This window comes from Mesitornis unicolor, unplaced genomic scaffold (assembly GCF_000695765.1).
Source record: "Mesitornis unicolor isolate BGI_N332 unplaced genomic scaffold, ASM69576v1 scaffold46771, whole genome shotgun sequence".
Lineage (NCBI taxonomy): Eukaryota > Metazoa > Chordata > Aves > Mesitornithiformes > Mesitornithidae > Mesitornis > Mesitornis unicolor.
This window is the reverse complement of record NW_010162666.1, coordinates 996-22,879: the sequence shown is the minus strand read 5'-3', so window position 1 is coordinate 22,879 and position 21,884 is coordinate 996. Positions and strand designations below refer to the sequence as shown.

General features: G+C 46.3%; 1 protein-coding gene across 1 annotated transcript; it reads right to left on the bottom strand.

Annotated features, from left to right (window-relative positions):
* Positions 1-2,154: 2,154 nt before the first annotated feature.
* Positions 2,155-21,523, bottom strand: VWA2 (von Willebrand factor A domain containing 2; the record flags this gene model as incomplete). The annotated part of the gene is made up of 13 exons (XM_010193691.1): positions 2,155-2,288; positions 3,021-3,143; positions 5,885-6,436; positions 6,671-7,252; positions 8,056-8,163; positions 9,035-9,090; positions 10,281-10,413; positions 11,102-11,232; positions 11,590-11,784; positions 16,330-16,439; positions 18,651-18,784; positions 20,744-20,818; positions 21,465-21,523. Coding segments are annotated over 13 exons (2,392 nt in total), but the record flags the coding sequence as incomplete, so codon positions are not given.
* Positions 21,524-21,884: the final 361 nt, after the last annotated feature.

The following is a 21,884-nucleotide window of genomic DNA, read 5'->3' as shown; positions in this document are numbered from 1 at the left end:
AACCACCAGGTTTCTGCAAACCCAACCAGGCAGTGAGGGTGAGAAGTGGTGGCCCCTACGACCCTTCACACAATGGAGGATGTGCAGGGAAAGCTGTCAGAGCAGCCTGGCTGGAACCCAGCCGGCTCCACGGGTGGTCCTGCACTACAAAACACAAACCACATCTTTGGTGTCAGCTGGGTCTGGTCCAGCCCATTCTCCTTACAAGAGATGACTGAGTTTTACAGCAAAGGCAATGCAAAGCAATTACGTCCAGCCTAAGTAACATTAACAGATTAGTTTCTCTTTATATCACAAACATCAGCCTTTCAACTAAGCTTCTGTTTTGCTGTGCCTCAGGACACAGACAATCTACTACAGCAGCAGTGAAAAGAGGAAATTCTCCTTTCTCCTAGCCTAGTTTCTCTCACAAGGCACAACAGCACTGCTCCAGTCCCAGTGTCAGCTTTCATCCCTGAGAATGCTTTTAGACCATTCTCCTTTTGACAACAAACCTGTGGAGTAATTTGTGTCTCTCTTTGTACATCTAATGTTACTATTCAAACACAGGGCCAAGACATGAGCGAAGGGATTCTTCTTTTTCTGGGAACAACAGATGCTATTTTCACAAGTTCTGGCAGTCACAGTTAATGTCCCTGCCTCGGCCCTGTCCAGAGCCACTCCTGCTCTCCCAGAGCAATGGATACCATGGGAAAGGCAGCAGAGAACAACCCAACAGTGTGAACCATGAGCCCTGAGGGACCAATTACGTAAATTTTACAGCTTCATGGGCAAATTGATCTAGTGGTCCAGTGAGGCTGATGCTCTGAAGGATGCAGGCACATGGCCAAACTGTCTCAGGAGATACGTGAACCATCACAGCTCACAGAGACCGCTACTACGCTGGGGACACGATCAGCTTAAAACAACGAGGGGAAGCAGAAATGGCATTCAGCTCATCCATCTGGGTTCAGGCCAGGACAAGCGTGCTGTTCTCCTCAGCCAGCGTCAAAAGCAGAGCAAAGACACATGGCAAAGCCCTGAGCACCAAAAAGAAGAGGTGAGACTTGACTTGGAATGGGCAAAAAAGGAGGAGTAAGATAAGAATACATACCAACAAAGGAGGGAGCAAAGAAGTGGCCAGCAGGAGGAGAAAGGAAAGGGTGAGTGAGATCTGGGAGGAGAGGTCCAGGCCTCTTCCTCTTCTGACCTGCACATTGCCTGCCATGCTCTGCTCCCAGCACCTGTAAAAAAAGCCTCTCGGGAGGCTGTCCTAGTCCTGTCCCCTCCAAGTCAGACTGTGGCTGCAACATAAAAGTCAGGCTGGGAGGGGAGGAATAGAGTTAAACCTAAAAGCAGATAGACCAAGGTCCACAGACCCAGCAGGATGGTGCAAACCACAGCTCTGTCCAGAGCCTACAACAGACCAGACCTTTGGAAATGGTTAGGTGATTGCCCTTACCTAGTGTGTTTGCAGCACAGGTAAGTGGATTTGACCTGGGCCAAATCTAGGAGAAAAACAGTCAATGCACCTACTAAAACAGCAACACACACTGTCACAGCTCTGTTTGGAGTTGCACAAACCAATGAAATCTCTTGCAAAACCAATCAATTTCAAACCTCTCCTTATCAAAAAAATACAACTACAAAATGCCCATGAAGATAAAACATATTCAATCATACCAAATAATTCAGAGAAGAAAACTGCACGGACAACTTACAAAACAGAACAGAGGCCTGTAATCAGTTCTCCTTCCTTCTTCTATTGTCTTACTGTGTGTAACAAAGCCAGTTACTCCAGCACCTGGCTGCTAGTGCATGGTCTATGTTACACCTCTTCAGCAGGGGCTCCAGAATTGCTCAGACATCTGCAAATTTTTAGACTAACTCAAAGATCTCTCAAGAATTCTGTTAAAAAAAAATAATCACACGGCACTAGAATCATGAGGAAATGCAAAATGCCAATAATAAATACTTAAACACAAATATTTACTTCAATTTAAGAAAAAAAAGAGGAAGACAGAACTGGGAAGCCCAGTCTGTGCAATGCAGGAACTGGGAATGGCCTCAATACAGTCCCTGGGCTGGAGCAACTCAGCCGCTGCCAAGGACAGTGGTGCCTGTGAGCAGCAGTAAGCGTTCCTGGATGGAGAACTGGAGCACTCGGTGCATGTGTCAGTGTCTCTGATCCAGGTGCCTCTTGGTGTGCCAGGCGGCTCTGGAGAAGTGCTGCAAATCCCTTGGACTCCACTGCACGTGAGAGTGCGAAGGAAGGAACGAGGATCTCGGAGAATCACCCCGGAGGACTCCTGTTGCAGAAGAGAAGCACAGACACGAGATAAGGGCTTTAGAACCAAGGGACAAGCTCACGCTCAGCCCATTAAAACCCAACAAGGATCCTCTGGGCCCTAGGTGACAGACATTAGAGGGGTGGAAGTCAGAACTCCTGGGCTCAGGTGAAGAGCACAATATTGGGGGAAGGGGAAACACACTTGATTGAGAACTTCTCACTATGGACACAGGACCACCTCTAGGGAGCCATGGGCTCACCCCCTCCTGGCCACTGTTCCCCTGCTGAAGAGGAAGAAGGCAATGGGGAGGCTTTTGCACCATGGAAAGCACTGAAAGCAATAGGGAGCAGGTCACACTCCAACAGAAACAGCTCTCTCCCATTAGAAGGCAGCCAGAGCTTTCAACCCTGGGAGTCTAGCAGGGCAGAGGGAAAAGTGCAACAGAACAGAGTGGAAGAAGATTACCAAAATTTTTAGAGCTTCTTGAGGTCCCCTCACAGTCAACTCACTTAGTGAATGTATAAAATAGGGCAGTTTCCTGAGAGAAGCCCTTGTTTCTCTCAGCAGCCCAAATCTGTCCACCTTCCATGTGACAGAGGCCACATCAGCACCAAGATCCAGCCACCAAACAGCTGTGCAAGAGTTACAGCCACCTCTCTGCTAGAGGGAGAGGTGGAGGTGTGGGACTCATTCAGAGAGGCTGGCCAGAATGGATGACATCTGCTGTGGTTGTCATCTGCTGATCCTTACTGCTCTCACAGTGGGGTCCTTCCCAGCCGTGGCATTCGCACCGGTAGCTCCCAGGCCCAAGGATGCACACGCCTTGGTTCATGCACGGGTTGGGTTTGCACAGGTTCACAGGGTTCTTTGCTTCTGCAGCAAACACAAGCAGAACAGCAGGTTCAGGCACATTTACAGAGTACTAATAGCTAGGACTCACATCCATCAAGAATACTGCAAAAATAACAGCAACTGTATAACCCAGAGATCAAAGAAGAGATCTCCGCTTTGCCCTGGAGTGGTCCTGAGTTTCCATCAGAGAGGAGCAAAGACAAGAAGTCAGCTGGGAAGCAGGGATGGCATGAATGGGAAAAAAAACCCAACCCCACAGAAAAAATTTCTAGGCTTCTTTTCTAGGAGGTCTGAGGGAAAAGTCTGCAATCACAGGCCAAGTTGTTATTAGCTCTGTTCTTGTGAAGTATGTGACAGCTTTCCCAACCCTCTTAACAGAGCAGAGCCCAGCTGTCAGCAGGGCTGGCAGCGTTTCATGCTGCCTTGCTGTGAATACATTGGGTTAAGTAGCAACATCCCAAAGGGATTTGCTTCCAGTCCGCTGGCAGCACCACCACAGTGTTGGTAAGGGTGTGAAATTCTTCTGCTGAACAACTACATGGTGCGGAGTCTGGAGCCACTAGCCTTGCCCTTTGCTCTGCGGTAGAAAAAGCACAGAGGGAGTATGAAAAGGAGGAGAAGGAAAGAATATAAATTCTATTCCCTATCCATCAGGATGGTTTCTACAGCTTACCACACGTTGTGCTCATTCTCCCTGTACAGATAACATGAGTGCACATCTACTCTCAACTTACGCCTAAAACTGGCAAAATTATCACTGAAATTCAGGTTTCTGACAATCAAATCCTAGGGGTTCAACAACATTTTTCTCAGCATGGGACATCTCAGATGGGGTGACTCCTGCTTGACAGTGTATCCTCAGGGATGGACACTTTTGCTTTCATTGCAGGTTGGTAGAGCCACTGGCAATGAAAGCCCGATCTCTTGGACACGTCACTCATCCTCCAGGTGCTGGCTGCTCCCCAGAGAGCTTTGCCATGGTGCTCTGCTCCACATGCCATGCATTCACCACTTCCCTCCATGGCTGCTCCACAGCATAACCTTGCAGTCCCTGTTCGGGGGAATCAAGCTATTCTGCCCAGACACCATTTCTCTGAACTCATGCCTACTGTTAACACAGTATTATCTTAAATAAGCTCCTTGCACTTCAGGGATTATACCCTTTTATGATCCCAAGAGCTTTTCTTTCCATTAATCAGATTAATATATATTTAATACTTGGGATCTTTTCTCCTAGACCCTGAATAATTTTTTTTTCTGCTCTCTTGTCAGCTAAGCCTCAGAATAAACATGATATTCCAGGTGTCCAGAGGCAGGGTCTGTTTCTCAAATACTTTTATCATGAGTCATAAATTTTTAAAAGTCCTTTCACAGACAATGATTCAGTTATTGAGTCTTAGACTTGGGAGTAGAAGACTGAATGAAAGGCTTATCTTTACATCGCCCTTGGTCCCAGGCTATCTAGTACAAGCAGCGATTACTTGCACATGAAATGAAAGCAGCAATTCAGTCTCAGGAAATGATATGTTATTACCCTGACTCATTGAACTTTGTCGTCTCTCCCCCTTCGTCCGTGGCATTGTAGTTAATTTCATGGTACAGGAGATTGTTTTTGTAATAACACAGCTGAAAACACCACTGCAATAGGAGCACACTGAAAAGCTCCAGGTAGAAACCGTCTGCAGAGCCTGCCAGGAGACGGGCTCCCACCCCAAAGAGATGGCGCTGCTGAAGGAGCCATGGGCATGCCCAGAGATGAAAAGGACCTTTGATTGTGCTGAAGCTCAACACGTTTCTTCATTTGATCTTACAAACAGGTTAAAACATAACAAAAGCAATTAGGTAGATGTTAAGCTCAGGCTATTTTGAATGAGAAACGAGGCATAGCATTTTAACTAGAAGCACTTTCACCACCACTAACCATGTGCTGCTATCATTCTGGAAAGGCTGATTTCCATCAAACACAGGCAGTCACAGCACGCAAGTGTTTCAAACTTGGTATCAGAGTTATTTTTTTCGCAGCTGAGGTCTGGCCCTCAGGACTCAAAAGTTTTGAAAAAAGTGCACTTTTTTTTCTTTGCACAAACACGAGCTTTTACATGAACATTTGAAAATTCTTTCCTCCCACTTTAGAGGTAAGGATTTGGAAACAAAATTAATCACAAATTGTCTGAAGGCCTCAGTTCAACAATCTGCATGCTTCAAAATGGGCAGATTCTGGTTTTAGGATTAAATCCTGTGCAGCACAAGATTCTGACAGCTTACATGTTAGTTCAGTAGAGGGACACTAAGGAGGAACACGAGGGATGAGGTTTCAGACCCACCAATTCACAAACACCTGCACACAAACCTGTTGAACAAGACAGCAGAGACCTTGCTCAGGGACCAGCACTGCTGGCTGCAGAAACGTGTCCCACTAAGCCCCCCCAGCAACACTACAGGGGGTATGGTAATGCACAGCAAATTCTACAGGTTTAAAGCATGATCAGAAAAAGAGTAAACTTCTTTTTCTTTCAGGGAAGAGAGAACCTAGGGCTCACAGGGCTCGAAAGCACCAGTCACACTAAACCCAAACTCACCCACTGGACTGACTTTTAGGAAAGCTGGTTCCTATTCCTACAGGATTACTTTGGACAGTCACCAGATGTCTATGGCACAATTTCCCCATCTGAAAAATGTAAAAGGTATTACCGAGCTCACTGAGAAACCTTACAATAACAGTGGCTGGTGGCACTAGCATAAAGGATGGGATGCTCTCTCACCTTCACAGATTCTTTCAATGATAAGGTCTTGGTGATACTGCAGGTCTTCATAGGAGGAGATGTGGACCAAGTAGTTGGGAGACCCAGCAACTGTCAGCAGCGTGTCCCTCTGTGCATCCCCAATGACAACCACAAACACCAAGATGCCATTTTCCCTCAGCTGCTGAGCTGGGGCAGCCGCATCCTCCATGCCGCCTCCATTTGTGAGCACCACTACCACCTTGTTGACACCAGGTCTTGCTCCTTTCTGCACTGTTATCACATCACCATAAATATGCAGCAAGGCACTGCCAGCAGAGGCTGAGTTCCCCAGGAAAGGCGCTTGGTCGATGGCTTGGAGGACAGCTGAATTCCTTGTGTAGGTGTCCAAAGCGAACACAGTGTGAGCTTTGCTGCCATAGATCACAAGGGCAATTTGGGTGACATCCCGGTTGATGCTGAAGCGCAAACAGCTGCTCCTGACAAAGCTCCTCAGCCGCAGAAAATTCTCCGGGCCAACTCCAGCCGAGGCATCCACTGCAAATGCCAAATCAAGAGACTGCGCCTGGCAGCCTGTGAAGAAGAGTGCAAACATGGTATTCTTCAGAATATATATGTACTCCTTTCTGGCCAAAAAAAGCCCAGGGGGTGGGAAATGGTGGGCAAAATTCATCACTGCTGATCACTGTGAAGGGTGATCTACAAACCTTTCACACCAACAGATAGAGATCCATCATAAAAGCAGCAGTGGAAGGTTAGTCTCTGGTTTGACAAACTCATTCCACAATGCCTGTATCATAGTCTTACCTTCAGGATTGTCCACACTGCAGATTCTTCTCTGCAGCTCTGGGATCCTGTTGAACAGGTCCTGGGGGTCCAAGTAGACAACTGTCTGCTTTGGATTGCCAGTCACCTTGGTCAGCTCTGCTCGCATGAAGCTGCTGCCTATGCCGATCAAGAAGAGATCTCGGTCCCTCATGTACTCAGCAGCTTCTGCCACTGAATCCTGAGACTTGGAGTCAGTGAGCAAGACAACCACCCTTGGGAGGTCATCCTGTACATCTGCAAAGACCGCAGTGCTCCTAAAACCGTGCTGTGCAATGTACTGCAGGGCTCTGCCTGTCAGGGTCCTCCCTCCACCGAATTTCAAAGCATCAATGCTCCTCATGAGACTGAACGCATTCTTGTGTTGGCCCACTTCAATGGGAATCTTGACATCATCATCATACTGGGCCACTCCCACATTCATCAGCAAGTCTCGGCCCATCACTGCTTGGAGGAACCTCTTGAGGAATGCTTTGTAGCGCAGGAACCCTTCCAGGGTAACCCCCGCTGAGCTGTCCATCAGGAAAAGGAGGTCCACGTTGCACTCAAGGGTCAGCTTTGGTGCTGAAAAGGGAAACAGGAATTTGTCAGATTCAGGAAAAACTGAGAAGCACACCAGGCACCTCAGCTGGGCCCTGTGGTGTGGAGAAGGGACATTGCATCCAGTAACCTAAATATTTTGCCAGACACGGCAGGAGCTGGAGGACAACTGTGCCAGGAGTGCACTTCATTTTTGTTGGATGCCACATAAGGCTTACAGACAGGAAATATTTATGGGAGTCTGGGGGGATTCCTGGACTTCTGGATGGCAAACTTCAAATTAGAAATGCCAACTCCACTCTCTTAGTACTCTGGGGAAAACACTTTGAGTTTCACTATAATGTGGAGAAAGGAGAGAGTCCTAGCACCAGACCCTCATCTGTAACACCCCAAAACACTTTAAACCAGGACTCCTGACTCTGGTGCAAGTAGTACAAAGCATTTTCTGAAGTTCAGGACCTTCTTGGGTTTCTTACATTGAACCCTCAAAATCAGTAGTCCCTCCTGCACCCAAGTGGTGAGGGGAGGGGACCAATAGGCACACTTAAGTGTCTCTCCCAGTTTCGCTGTTCTCCTGCCCACATGACATCTGCATTTAGAAAGAAAGGCAGCCACACCAGGGTGAGACTGTCAATACTGGTGCTCTCCATATACAGGTTTCTGAGCAGCAAGACCCAGTCACTGAGCCTGACAGAGTCACAGCCAGCATGAAAGAAAAGACCAAACACTGCAGCCCAACCCCAGCCGTCCCCAAGACCATGCAATGGGAACTGCAAAAGTAGGACACAGCCAAGAAGGAAGGAGGGAGAGCGCAGATTCACACCTACCACAGTGGATGTCTCCTCCGTATCCCACTGGGCAGAGGCAGTGGTACTTGTCCAGGCCCTCTGGGACACACGTGCCCCCATTCTGGCATGGCTGGGAGTCACAGGGGTCTAAACAGGACCAGGGAAGGGAAAGACAGGGAGTCAGCAGGGAGCCTGCCTTTTCCTACCCTGTGCCAGCACGAGCATTGCCATCAGTGGAAAAGGGGTCAAGCCTTCATCTGTCTTGCTGCAGAGTATGAACTAAAGCAGGGCCATGTGCACTCTCATTCACCTCCATGGTAACTTCATTTTGGGATGGCTTTCCAGCAGGCAGCAAAGAGAGCAAAACAAAATGTCACATTATTTGCTTCGGAATAATGCTGATTAAGTTCTGTCCGTGTAAATACAGAACTACAAAAGTCCACGCAGCCCATTCAGATTTACACCAGCCGTGAAGGGATCAGAGTCTGGCCTGCTGCTTGGACAACATTGTACTGACAAAGAAAATAAAGCCACTGTCATCTGAATCAGCAAAAGGATGCGGCTAAAGGCAGAACTCAAGGACCATAGCTATGTCCACGGTCACAAAAATAGGCTGGCAACTGTTAAGTATCAGGTTCCCTGCTAAACTGGTGATGTTCATGGTACCAAGTGAACGAGTGGAGGCAGCTCACTGCACCCTTGGCTGGAGAGCAGCAGCTCCCCGCAGGCACTGGGAAGCACTGCAAGCTCCTGTCCCAGGAACATGAGCAGATGAGGATTAACTGGCTCCTCAAGTGGAAGCAGAAATGACAGGCAGGTATTTTAAGCCAAAAAACTCTCGTGATAGATACCCATGAGACAAAAAAAAACCCAACAAAGACATAATATCAACTTCTTGCTAAGGATATCTCACTTGGAACAAAAATTTTAGAAGTGAGAGTAAAAACTCATCTTTTTATTCTTTAGTTATTACTTTTCCTGCTTTGCAACTAAAATTTTTTAAAAGGCTAAGTCCTACCTGGACATACTGTTCGGAAGCATCTGGATGGGTGTTTTATCAAGACTCTCTTCCATCTGAAACAGGAAGAATAAACCCTATCATGAATTTAAAGATTAACAAGGTATCTTCAAGGTTGGCCTTACTGTGTTCTAAACAAAACAATTTTTTCTTTGAAAACACATCACTTCACCAAATATACTCTCGTTTTTGAAGTCTGCTTTAACATTTTACATTTAAGGATTATGAAAGTACTTTCAAAGCTCCAAATGATTTTTTTTTTTAGTTGTTACAGAAAAGATGTTCAACATTTTGGTTTAAATTGGAATGAAAAATCAAAACACTCACAGCCATTCGGACATGTCCATACAATCATCCCCCAGTATATCTATGTAGCAGGCTATCAATGCACAGCCCAGATCTGGGGTGATTTTCATACATTAATCTACCTGGTATTAAAACAAGCACACGAAGCACCTCTTCAAAGGAAAAACAACCCCCTCTACCGATTTCTGTACACCACCGCTTTCACTCAGGTTTTTATCAGCAAAGAGAGCACGAAGCTGCCTTTCCCTTCACAGCTCATTTTTAAAGCATTTCCCCCACTGCACTGACTGCAGTGACATTATTATTTAAAGGACCCGACATGCTTTATGGGTTCTCAGTTCCAGCCTTCTCTGTCCGGATAAGAGGACATTTCCCTCCTGCAGCTCACTGCCAATGCAGCTCTTTGTGTGCCCCAGTTTTGGCACTGCCATACTATGACTGGAGACATTTTCTGCCAGTGATTGCAGCCTCTCCATAAGAAAATCCTTCCCAAGTCCCCCATGGCAGCCAAGCAAAGGAAAAGTGGTTTCTCTGAAAGGAAGAAAGCCCGAGTGGATGCAAATGGAGCTAGCACCAACACAGGGAGCCAGACACAGAAACCCTCTGAAGCATAGAGTTGGTACAGAGATAAAAACTTCAAAGCATCTCAGTTCAACAGGTGGGAAACTAATCCCAATACCATTTATAATATTTATGGCACTCTTCGGCTAATCACCTTCTGCGTCTTTGTCTCAGCTCCTCCTCTTACCCTTTGCTTCTCAGACCAGCCAATGGTCAGAGCAGGGAGAACATCTCCCTAGGTCTAGAGACCACGTTTGCATCAGTCTTCTGAGGGATCTTCATCTCAGTAAAAAGCCAAGGTCAGATAAAAGCCTCATTACTCTATCTCTCATCTTCTCTCAGTCCCTCTCACTTCTAGAGATGTGGGTGTCCAACTCACCTGTAGAAAGGGCACAGCGACGCACGCACTGCATTTGGCTGCTTTGAGCCTTTCCAGCACACGTAGTTTCCAGCCAGCTCTTTCACGGTCTCCAGGGTCCGGCGTTCGCAGGGGTGGGATTCAACTTTGCAACCTGCAGCAAAGAACAAATCCAAGCCAGGATCAGTTGCCTGAAAATACAAAGTCTGTGTGTGAGTGGAGCATCATTTTGAAATGGGTTAGTCTTCCTCATCTACCTGCCAATAGCAGACCAGGTAGTGCTTCAAAGAGCTTCCATGAGACCCCGGAAGAGAAATTTTCTGTCAACAAGCTCACCAGTCTACCCCACTTTCTGGGGTGTTCATTCTTCAGTCTCCTTTGGTCTGCTATAAAACTTGCACTTCTGAGTTCAGGGTTCAACAACAACCTTTCAGCCCCTCTGGTGCCTTTATCATTCATGTATTTGATTTTCTTCTACCTCTGGACCACTCAAACTCTATCATTTCTATCTCTTGCAAGTCCCTGTTGCCCGTCCCTTAACACACAGTTGAGTCCATGAGAAGATTTAACACAACTGTGTTTATCTCTCTACCCACCACGGCATGAGCAAGGACCAATGTTCCTATTTTCAGAAGTGAACTGAGACACAGAAAAATTTAGGATCCTGCAGCTCGCAGGTATCTGAAGAGGTAACTTGCCATCCAAACCGGGCACCAGAAGCAGGCTGGCCTCAAAGTGCAAAACCTGCTAACTCCCCTGCATGCTTTCTGATGCTGCCTCATTTTCCTCACCCAGTGAGGTCCAAGCTCGAAGTATGAAGGTGGGGGCAGGAGAGGGCTTACCTGGAATGGTGGCCCTGCAGACAGAGCTGGTGAGGGTGCTGTAGAGGCCATTGGCAGCATCGCCAGCATCTCCAGCAAAGAGCACGTGCTGCTCGGGGGGCTCGCTAGCCAGCACATGCAGCTCCTCCCACCTGCAGAGCAAGGAGGGGTTCAACTGCTTGGTCAGCCCCGAAGAACTGAGTATCAAACAAAACCCTGTGCAGCAAATAGCTGATGCAAAACCGTGACGCCCTTCAAACAGCTTCCAAGATCCCGGTGTGTTTAGTCTCAGGCAGTAGCGTAGCTCTATTCAATGTAAGAGCTACCATCACCAACTCTGGTCCTCCTTACACACTAGCCACCAAATTTGTGTTTCATTCATAATTATGTCACTTTCCAAATTTTCTCTTTCCAAAACTCCTATCTAGTAGAAGACTGCCACTCACTTGCTAGGATTTGCCACTTGGCCAACTGAGCCTCCACTCCCAACTCTCTGGAAAGTTTCCTACCTTGGAAACTTGATTCCCACTGCAAAAACTGTGGTCCCTTTCTCCTTCACCTGCATCGCAGGCATTGCAATGCTGCCTTGGGACTTTCCATCTGAAATGATGATCAGGACTTCAGGGACAGTTGAATTTCTGCCACCAGGGAATCCCTTGCGGAGAATGTACTTCAGTGCCCGGCCTGTCTCTGTGCTCCCACCTCTAGAAAGAAAAGAGATAAAATCAGAAAAGACAAAATAAAAGCTCTTCTGCTATTGAATTTACCATTTTCTTTTCAAATTTCCACCCTCTGGTAGTGGGGAACTTGGCATATTTCTGCCAGAAAGAGATGTCTAATCCTGTCACTCATGTCATCTTCCTACCCATAGGTCCCATTTACCCACCTTTACCTCCCTCTTCTCCAACCCAGAGTGGTCTCCAGAAGACTTCTAACAACACAACAGAGTTCCTACCATTGGAGCAGGAATCACAGCTCTCAAATATTTGAGTTTTATTTACAGCTTTGACAAATGTCTCAACTGCTTCTGTTTTTCCATCTGAATACTGCAGTCACTTCTTCAAGAGTTGTGTGGAAAACCTGTCTAACCACCACTTCTTTCACAGTACAAGTGGGCAAAATGAACAAAGATCAAAATTTGCTTCTCTTGATGCATAAATGCCATAAACTCTGGCTATGTATCTTCCCTTTCCCTCCAAGGGATCTTCTGCTGTTCTTGGACCAAGAGCTAAGGCAGGGAGCAGTCCCAGCTTGTAACTGAGAGTCGGCAGCCCAACAGCACGCAGAGAGTGCTTGCCTTTCTCTCCCTGGTTCATCTGCAGGTTAATTTGATTTTCTACAAAAAGTAATTTGTCCATCCTGTGGTAAAGCTCCTGAAAATACAAATGCTGAAAGCTTCTTAGTGTATTCCTGGAACTCAGGAGGACTGAACCCTCATCTGCTAGCTTGCTTGCTGCAGCAGTGCTGGTTTGATAGGGAAGGTGCACCAGCCATTGATGTTCACCCCTCACTTCTCATTTTGGAGATGGGAGCCAGCTACCTCAATACTTTGACAGCCCCTGAATTCTGTCCTGGAGAAGGAAACACTTCTGAGGTAGAGAGCAATTAGTTCAATACTCAGCAATCCTCCCACTAGCAAAATACTAAACACACACACGGACTTGGAAGCCAAAGGGAGCGCATTCCAGTGGCGACATAAATCAGCAGGTAAAATGGGCTGCTGCTAAGCGCTAGGGAATGGCAGACATCAAGCCTTGCAGCTGTGCCATAACTTCTAAGGAAAAGCAACCTTGAATGCAATTTCAGTAGAAAATAAGCTACAGCTTGCCAAAGAACAGCTTCAGTGAGAAATTACTTAGAAAATCTAGAAATCCTGGGACTCATTTCTTGTGAGATTATTAAAGAGTCAGATTTGCTGACTGCTGGATGCCTCCTTAACCGACTGCTCTGCTGAGCCCATGGGTACTGGAGCTGTCTAAGGCGTACCCTGCAAACCTGCATAAAGCCCTGGGCACGGAAAATGGAGGTCCCTCTGGCAGCAAAGTGCACCCAAGAGAAGAGATGCTCACTGCAGGCCCACAGGGTTATGTCCAGTGTCTGCACAGTGCTGGGGTCACTTTGCTGATGGCATACTGGATGTGAACTGGGAAGGAGCCCCTCATTGCAGAGAGTGCTGAAAATAAAGCAGAGGGGAATAAAAAGAGAAGTGCTGTACATACACAGAGGTCTAGGAGTGGAAGGACAAGATGTGGTTGTTTGCATGGGCTGCACATTTACTCTAGTTGCTATTTCCTGCTAGTGAGCTCCCTGGCGCAGGGACTGTCCTCTGCTTTCAAGATATAACTTTAATCAGCTGTTACAGATGCCTACTCAAGACTGGGCTCCATATTTTACATATCATGAAATGCCATAAAATATATGAACAATTATCATCTCTGTCGGGCTGAGGTAGGAATGATTACACTATGAGCCAAACACCAAAGATTTCTTTAAGTAAAAGCCATGGGAATCCTAACAGAGACCTTGGAGAGGAGGCAGAAGATGGTCACAACTCTGTCTTGCAGAGATTTGGTGGCCTATGCAGCTGGATCCTAGCTGCCTCAACTTCTCGTCTACCTGCCACACTCAGAGACTTGGGCTACCCAGGCACCCCATCCCCTGCTGCCACTCACCTTGTGCAACCAACCCAAGCTTCACATCAGTCACCAGCATTCCCCATCCAGTCATCACCAAGATAAGACCTCACTGCAACACAACACACTGGGCAAAAGCCTTTCATCCCAGGTGAAAAACAAGGGCAACCTGGACTGCAAGTTCTTCAGCTAGCTTTGATCCCTGCCTACAACACGTTATCTCTTTCTGTTGTTGGAGGGCTAAACATACGTCATGGCTTAACCCAAGGGGTAAATCCTGCATGGACATGAGTCTCCCTCTTCCTTTCTTAGTCATTCTCCACCTACACAATGCAAGAGCTCTGTAATGTACCATCCACCACCAGACATTTGATACCAGAGAGAGCCCCACTCACTGGGAACACACTCCAGACCTGTTGATCATTAAGCCACTGTATCACAGGAAACATTTCCAGCTGCCTTTTAATTCTGTCCAAGGAGCTGTCTTATAAATCACTTCCTATTAGCAGCCTTTTAGGGCTGCTTTTATTTCCATCCAAGCAAACAAGGGGAACCCAAATACAAGTGTTACGCCCTTCTTGGAGGCATCATGTTCTCCTTCAGCTGTGTTGACACAAAAACACCTCATTTCCTTTCTGAATGTCCTTCCCTTGCTATAGCACTTGATTTGGTTGCTTTAGAAAAGCATTTGATCATGCCCAAGTTCATTCTTTTCTGTCTACTCTCTGATTTTCATAGAAAATTTTTAATTCAGTACCTGCTAAGCCCCTTTGCTTTAAATTTCCTTTTTTTTCATACTTCCTCCTCTGCACTCCACCATTTCAAAGTGTACTTAATGACCATGTGTTCATACCATGTCCAAATCTGCCTTTTCCTGACCAAATGTCAGTAGCTGTCAGGCACTTCAGTGAAAAGTGCTGTGCATGAGAGGAAATACATTATGCATAGTCAGGCTGATGACTAAATCTCGATGAGCTCCATAAGATGTGTCCATGTGAGCCCTAAGCATTAGAAAAAGTTAATAAAGAATCTCTGCATTTTTTTTCTTACCAATTTGCATTTGGAGTTTCGGTGGTTTTTGACACAGTGGATGCATGCTTGAGGCATGACTCCAGTAAGGACTTCCTAAAGCCAAAGGACTTTATCTGCTGTCTTTCCCCAGGAACAGCACTAAGAAGGTTTCTCTCATGTACCAGCCATTGACTTGTATAAAAGAAATCCATACGAAATTTAGCTTCTGAGATTACTCCCAAATTTGGCTGAAATTGGCCAATGAGCTGACAAGCTACTTGGATGGGATTCACAGAGAGAGACCAGCAGCCTCTGAATAAATCACAAAGCTTCACTTCAGCCCGGTGCTGCCTCCTTCCAAGCGCTTCCAGCTCCACGCACAGAGCTCAGGGCTGAAGTCGGAAAACGCCTCTCTGGCCAAAGGCTCATCAGAAGCACATCAGGGAGCCTCGGAACCGAGGCATCAAACACCCCGATTTTTCAGAAGCCAACTGGAATCCATCCATAACTATTTTGTCTACTTTGAAATGTCAGCTTTTCATTTAAACTCGATGAAACAGCCAAGCACAAGGTCATTTTTCCTGTTCGATCTGTCAGCCCCCGTGTGTTGTCATCACGGAATTTCAGTGCCAGGCACCAAACACTGCTTCACTTTCTCTGCTCTCACGGACTTTTAAACGAGAGCCAAAGAGGAGGAGTGTATCTTGTTTTCTGGTAAGTTTTTCCTGTAACATTATACAAGAGGTTTTCTTGATCTGATAAACTTACCAAAAGCAATGCAACAAAACCCAGCCAATTAATCTTGCTTGAAAAAGTCAAAAGTTATCACATTTGTTTGCAATATGTACATCATGCTGAGAATAGCAAATATCCACGGCAAATGTTGAGCTAACCTTTAGCTCTAATGCAGATCATCTAAAGAAAGAGCAGACACCTGCAGGCCACAGCACATCTATCATCCAAACAAGTGTTATTTTGGGGTGCTTGTCAGGTCCTTTGTAGATCCAAATGTGTTTCTTGGAGATGAAAAGTTTGGATTTTGAGAGGGTCTAAGGAAAGTGTTTCTCTGGGCTTCTGGCTCCATTTCCTGAGGTCGTGGGAAGACATCCAAGTCTTAACACTCAGGAAGAAAAAAGGCTTCTGTCTGAAAACCTGATCCTCTTGAATTCAGCAGACAGATATGCAGAGACACCTAGGGACCAGCGATTCATCACTACCTCACAGGACAAAGAAAACTGTAACAAACAAAAAATGAAGATGCACGCTGCTCAGCCATATGGGAATGCCACACTTGCTTTTCCCTGCAAGGATGTAACCCACAGCCTGGTGCAAATGGCCAGAAAAACTCTCTTTTATTTACCATGTTATAGTGAGACACTGAAAACGTTCTCCCCTATCAACTTTCACTGACAAAGACAGACCGGGTTGCCCATTTTTAGCGGACTGTGGATTACGGACCACAGACAGTGTCCATCCACCCTCCTCTTTGGGGGCATGACGTTGGTGTATGCACAACAGAGGCGGAGATGTCTGGACCTCAAAAACCTCAGAGTCCAGAGATCATTCACAGTCCAGTTAAAGAGAAAAGCTGTAAAATAAGCTGACCTGAATACAACCCTCTTGATTCTCTCTTTCACTTCTTCTTTGGTTAGATACAAATCCAATGGGAATTCAAGGTGGGGAGTTGAGCTAAACTGCATCATTCCCACGCGGACCTAAAAGAAAAGGTTAAAAATTACGAAAGGTGCTTGTGAGAGTTCTACTCTTCTGATGAATTTACAGATTTGGGAGCGCTATACTGTATCGAGACAAGCACTGTTTTGCATGTTGAGCCACTGGCAATCTAAATGAACTTCAAAAAAGAGAAAAAAACCCACAGCATCACCTATACAGACTATAAACAAGGCAAAAAAACTTTATCTGCAAGCAACGGGAGCCTTTGCTGCAGTTACAGGCAGCCCAAGACCTGCACTTATCCACTTGGAGGAGCCAGTAGCCTCAAGGACAGCAAGTTTAAAAATAGCACCTTTTACACCAAGTCATTTACACACTGTGCAGGCAATCTTTCCATTACTAAAAGCAGCTCCCTCTGACACTGAGCACAGCAGGCAATGCAAAAGCAATTATTTTTCCACTACCTCCTCTAAAACCACTTCCTATTGTTGAAAATGCAAACAGCTGAAATAGTCTGTATTGGTCAGTACATCCAGAATATTTCACTGAAGCCTTACAAGACGTTTTATGGAACGTGATGACATTGAAGTCTATGTGAGGACTGAGACAAAGACCAGGGGAAGGATGGTATTTAAAAAAAAACAAACCACCAATCTGCAAATAGTAAACGTTCGAATTCTTTTGCCTAAGCCTACATTGCAGTTGGTTCCTAGATGCAAGTCTCTACTTTCAGCTAATATAACACAGGCCACAAAAAGGAAATGCCCGTTCGACCTGGCCCACCTAGCATCCCTCAGAGCTTCACACACGCACTTTATCTCCTCCCCATCATTACCCAGGCTGCAGAAAGCTTCCTGTGCTGTATGGCAGTGAGCTGAGATCTGAAGGGTGAAAGATTTCTTAGATCAAAAAATGATGGAAGGTGATAGTGATTTCAGCTTCCAAATGACCCTGCAACAGGGGCAGAGGAGTAGCTTTTGATTTTAGGACCGGGAGCAGTGGTGGTAGTTGGTCTGGAGGAGGTTTTTGGGCACAAGTCTAAGCATCTCTGACATGGAAACCAGGAGCAAACACAAGACCTATCCGTGTTCCTTTGCTCTCAGACCTCTCTGGAGCATCAGACACGGACCAGGGGTCCTCAAAGCTGCAGCAGGCCCATAATCCAATCTCTGTTCTATCTCAGGTTCCTTTTCCTGCTACACAGAGACCTTGCTTCCCTGCCACAACCTTCCCAAAGACCTTTAGTTGACATTTAATTGGAAAGGCTCTGGCAGGGAATCGAGTACAGCAACCATCCCAGCCTGCTCCAAGGCCCCCAGCCAGGGACAGTGTGATGTGGGACTGGATGCACAGCTGGAACGACAGCTGGGTTTGGCTTTAAATCCCTTCAGAAAAACCCCAAGATGTGTCATTCAGGCCCAAAGGTGCCCCAAGGTTGGCTTTGGGGAGCAAGTAAGACCCAAGGGAGCCTAGACTGTGGCTGCAGTGGCACAGCTTCCATCACTCCTTTCAGACACACAGCATTTAAAATTAGACTTTGATTTGAACCAAGGTCCAGAATAGGAGTGGACAAGAAAGAACTTGGCATAGCCACACCTGTCCATTTATCTTAGTGTGTTTTATACTGGGTATCTGTAAATGCCAGCTGCTTGTATCTCAGCTGGCCAGGTCTGTGCTCTTCTCTGTGGTGAGCACCAGCATTAAGTGCACTGCACCACTAGCAGGTGGGGAGTGCGGTGGTATCTGGGAGGCCCCCAGATGCCTCAGTATACAGCTGGTGCCTTGCAATTAACTCCTTCCCTTCTGCCCTCTTGGCTTATTTTGGGATAGAGACCTTCTAGGAGAAGCAGAGTAAGCAGACTGTATCATTTATCTCTGTAAATAAAGGTGATTAACTTCCTGGAGAATAATTCTGCAACTTTCCAAGGAAAAACAACAGAAAGCTCAAATGATTTTAATCTGTGAGCATCCAAACCAAAATAAAAAAATCAGTCAAAAAACCCCTAAAAAATCTTTAACCTGAAAGATTACATCTTTTCTCAAAACCAAATGGAACTGTTTAAAATCTGTGAAGAATCAAGAAGTGTCCTCCAACCCCACTGCTTCACAAACCTCCACTGCATCTCGCTGAATACTCTGACCCATGATAGCTGTTAGGCTGAATTTTGCAATTTCACTCAGCATGTTATCACTGGCCCTTCCACACATTGCCAAGGGGCTTGAAACTAAAATGAGACATTCCTGACACTCACCCTGTCTGGATGGATGTCCAAGGCATCACAGAGCTTGCCTGCAAAGAGCTTAGACCTTTCAAAGCTTCCTTTGCCAATGCTGTAGGAGCCGTCCAAGAGGAAAAGGACATCTAACGAAGCAGAGCACTGCATCACTAGGAAAGAAAAATATACACTGTGAAAATGCACTTTATTAGTCTCGCTCTCCAGAAGCAGAAAGCCAACAGCAGCATGCCCAGACAAATGAACCTCCTGAGCACGGACTGGGGCAGCCCGGTGTTCAGAACCCAAATCTCACATGCACTCCTGCTCTGGCCTGCAGCAGTGCCAGTTCACCCCTCACAGCCTGCAAGATTTCATAAACCACTGAGAGCTGCTTTGCCGGCGAGGACCTGGAGCAGTGAGCAGCGGGGACAGGCAGTCGTGCCCAGCAGGACCTGCAGCCTCTCCCAGTCCAAGGCATGGATGCAAACCCAGAATGTGTCTGCAAAACTCACGAGGTCCCATGGAGCCAGATGTGCCTCATCTGAAGCACTTTTTTTCAAAACACAGTCCTGTTTTTCTCAACACAAACTCTCTGAACAGCTCCAAGGCACTGACAGAAACATGTTACACAAAAATCTGCCTTTTATCCCATCTTCAGAGACGTGCCCTTGTATTATCCCTGCCTGCATGAACATGACTGCCCCCAAGTACAAGTTCCTGAGGTGCTTATGCTGCAGTGGAAGCCCGTAATTTCTCTGACAAAAATAGTTTTTAAAAAGGCAGCCTGCAGACTCAGAAGAGACATTTTCAAAGCATTTACACAGCAATTTTAAAGTCACCTCTGCAACATTTACCAGAACCAACTTCAAGGGAAACTGAATCCAGAAGCTCAACACAGGGAGCAAACACACCAACTTTTTAAGAGCCCTTTTGGCTCACGCCATTTCTCTATCCTCATTATCAGCATCATCTTTTTATTATCACTACTTTTTTTCCAAATCATTCCCGCTAGCAAACACCTGAATTTATAATTAGGGTTTTCTAACACCAGATTATGGGGGACTAGAAGTTGTAAAGCATTCCCTTCTGGGTCACTGGTTCTTCTAATGGGGCAATCAGCCTTGCCCTGCAGCACTGCATTGAGGATGAGCTGGAGCATGGCCACTCAGTTAGCACTGTCCTGGCTTGTCAGCCCTCACACCTGATCTGAACGTGGAGATGCAACAACCAGGGTGCTCCCCTGCAGTCGCTGACCACAGCTGCCTGTGCAAGCATGCACAGAGAAAACTGCTGTGCCTCCATCCCAGCATGGGCTCAGTGTGGAAGAATGGCCTTCAGGTCGCTCTGGAGTTGAGTGGTGCAAGAAGCGGGGATCTCCACATTGCAGCTGCACAGCTGCAGCAATGCAGCTCTTACAGAGACCTGTAAGCAGGATGCCTGTGCCCACTGAGGGGCTCTTGGTGATGTGGATCAGTGAGAAACGTCCAAATACAGCACACCAGGGTGGAAAGTCTGAGCTGAACACATGGTGCTATGGGATGGGGCTGGAGGGCATGTCTGGCACAGGAAAAAATGTAATTTACTACTTGACAGACAGACAGTAGAAAATAATGAGTAGCAGGAGAATGCACAATACAGTTCATAAGTAACTGATTGTGTGTATGCCAAGGGAGCTGTAGGTGACTGTGGTTTGCTGGGCAGCCAGAGCCCGGTCGTTCCCACTCAGCATCATGGCTGGTGCTGGGTTTGAGGCTTGAACAAATTAGCAACATGAGAGGGCTGATCAAGTCTGTAATTAAACACGGCTCCTTGAATCAGGATCGCTTGAAACAGACTCTGAAGGAACTGACAGAAACACGAGTCAGTCGGCAAATAGCCAATTTGGGAAAAACACAGTAGGTCAGCATCCCAGAAGAACTAATACCAGTGAGGGGAAAAGCCAGGCTAAGGCAGAAGCAGCCACAATGCTGTGCTTGCCAGAGCATTGCTGGGGACTTTACAGACTGGATGGGGTGCAATAAATTAAAAAAAAAAAGGAAAAAAAAAGAAAAAAAAAAGAAAAAAAAAGAAAAACAGAGAAAGAAGGAATTCAGAAAATACAAAAGACTTGGTTCAAAAAACAAACTTACACTGGCCAGCAGCTGAGATCTTGCCGATCATCTCCTGGTCAGCATGAACTTCTTGTATACCGAACACCAGCAAAACTGTGGGATCAAACAGAAATTCACCCATCAACACTACAAACTGCCCTAAAAAAATAAATAAAACCCCCCAAAAAAACCCCCAAAAACCCACCAAGACATGCAAGCTTTAACCTATACCAGCAAAACCACTGTATAGATTTCACACTCACAGAAAGTAATTTGGTGACACAGCAGTGTAACTGTGGGAGGAAATTCCTTCTACCAGGGACACAGAAAGCACAAAAAATGTCAAGGACCTGGCTTCAGAGCACAGAACAGTCCCTCTGCTCACCACATGCAGGGATGCAGTGCAAGAATGAGAGCTTGGCCAGGCTGAGGCTTCACAGATTACAGTCACAAGAACTGGAAACACCAAATAATTGCACTGGAGAAATCTATGAACTTTGAATATCATAACTACCTCAGCTTTTCCCATATCAGACATGTCACATACAAATCAGTCATGTGTTCAAATTCTCGGAAAAGCTGTTTCTCCAGTTATTGTTTTCCCCCTTTCTGTGTTGAACTACGTTTCAGAGGTTTAAGGATAAACCTCCTGGAGAGGCACTGATTCGGTTCTCATTTTGCAGAACATAGGACTCCAGCTGGAGATGGGAAAGCATCTGAGACAGAAACCACTGATACAAAACAATGACTTTATATATACCTTGGGGAAGCAGGAAAATGCAGATGGACTCAAGTGTCAAGAGGCTCATGGTGACAAACCTGAAAGAAAAGAAAAAGGGAGAGGAATGTTAATGCAATTCTTAAAGCTGGTTTCTTTAACGGCAGCTGATCATCTCCTTGGTGGTTGTCTCATGATGAGTTCAGAAACATTTGGTCTGAGGGGCAAAAGCAACCGACTCCTGCCCTGAGGAGAAGGGTAGGAAACAGATAGAAGGAAAAACCATGAAAATAAGGGCATGACAGAAAACAAAGTCTATGTACTCATCTCCTTTCCTATTGAAACTGGAGAAAGGCTTCACAAGGCAGCAAGGGACTGCCCAGCCTCCCCTCCTCTCCTTCCCTCCATGGCCACTCAGGCCTCCACTCTCCTCCCTCCCTGCATATCCCTCTCAAAGCCCAG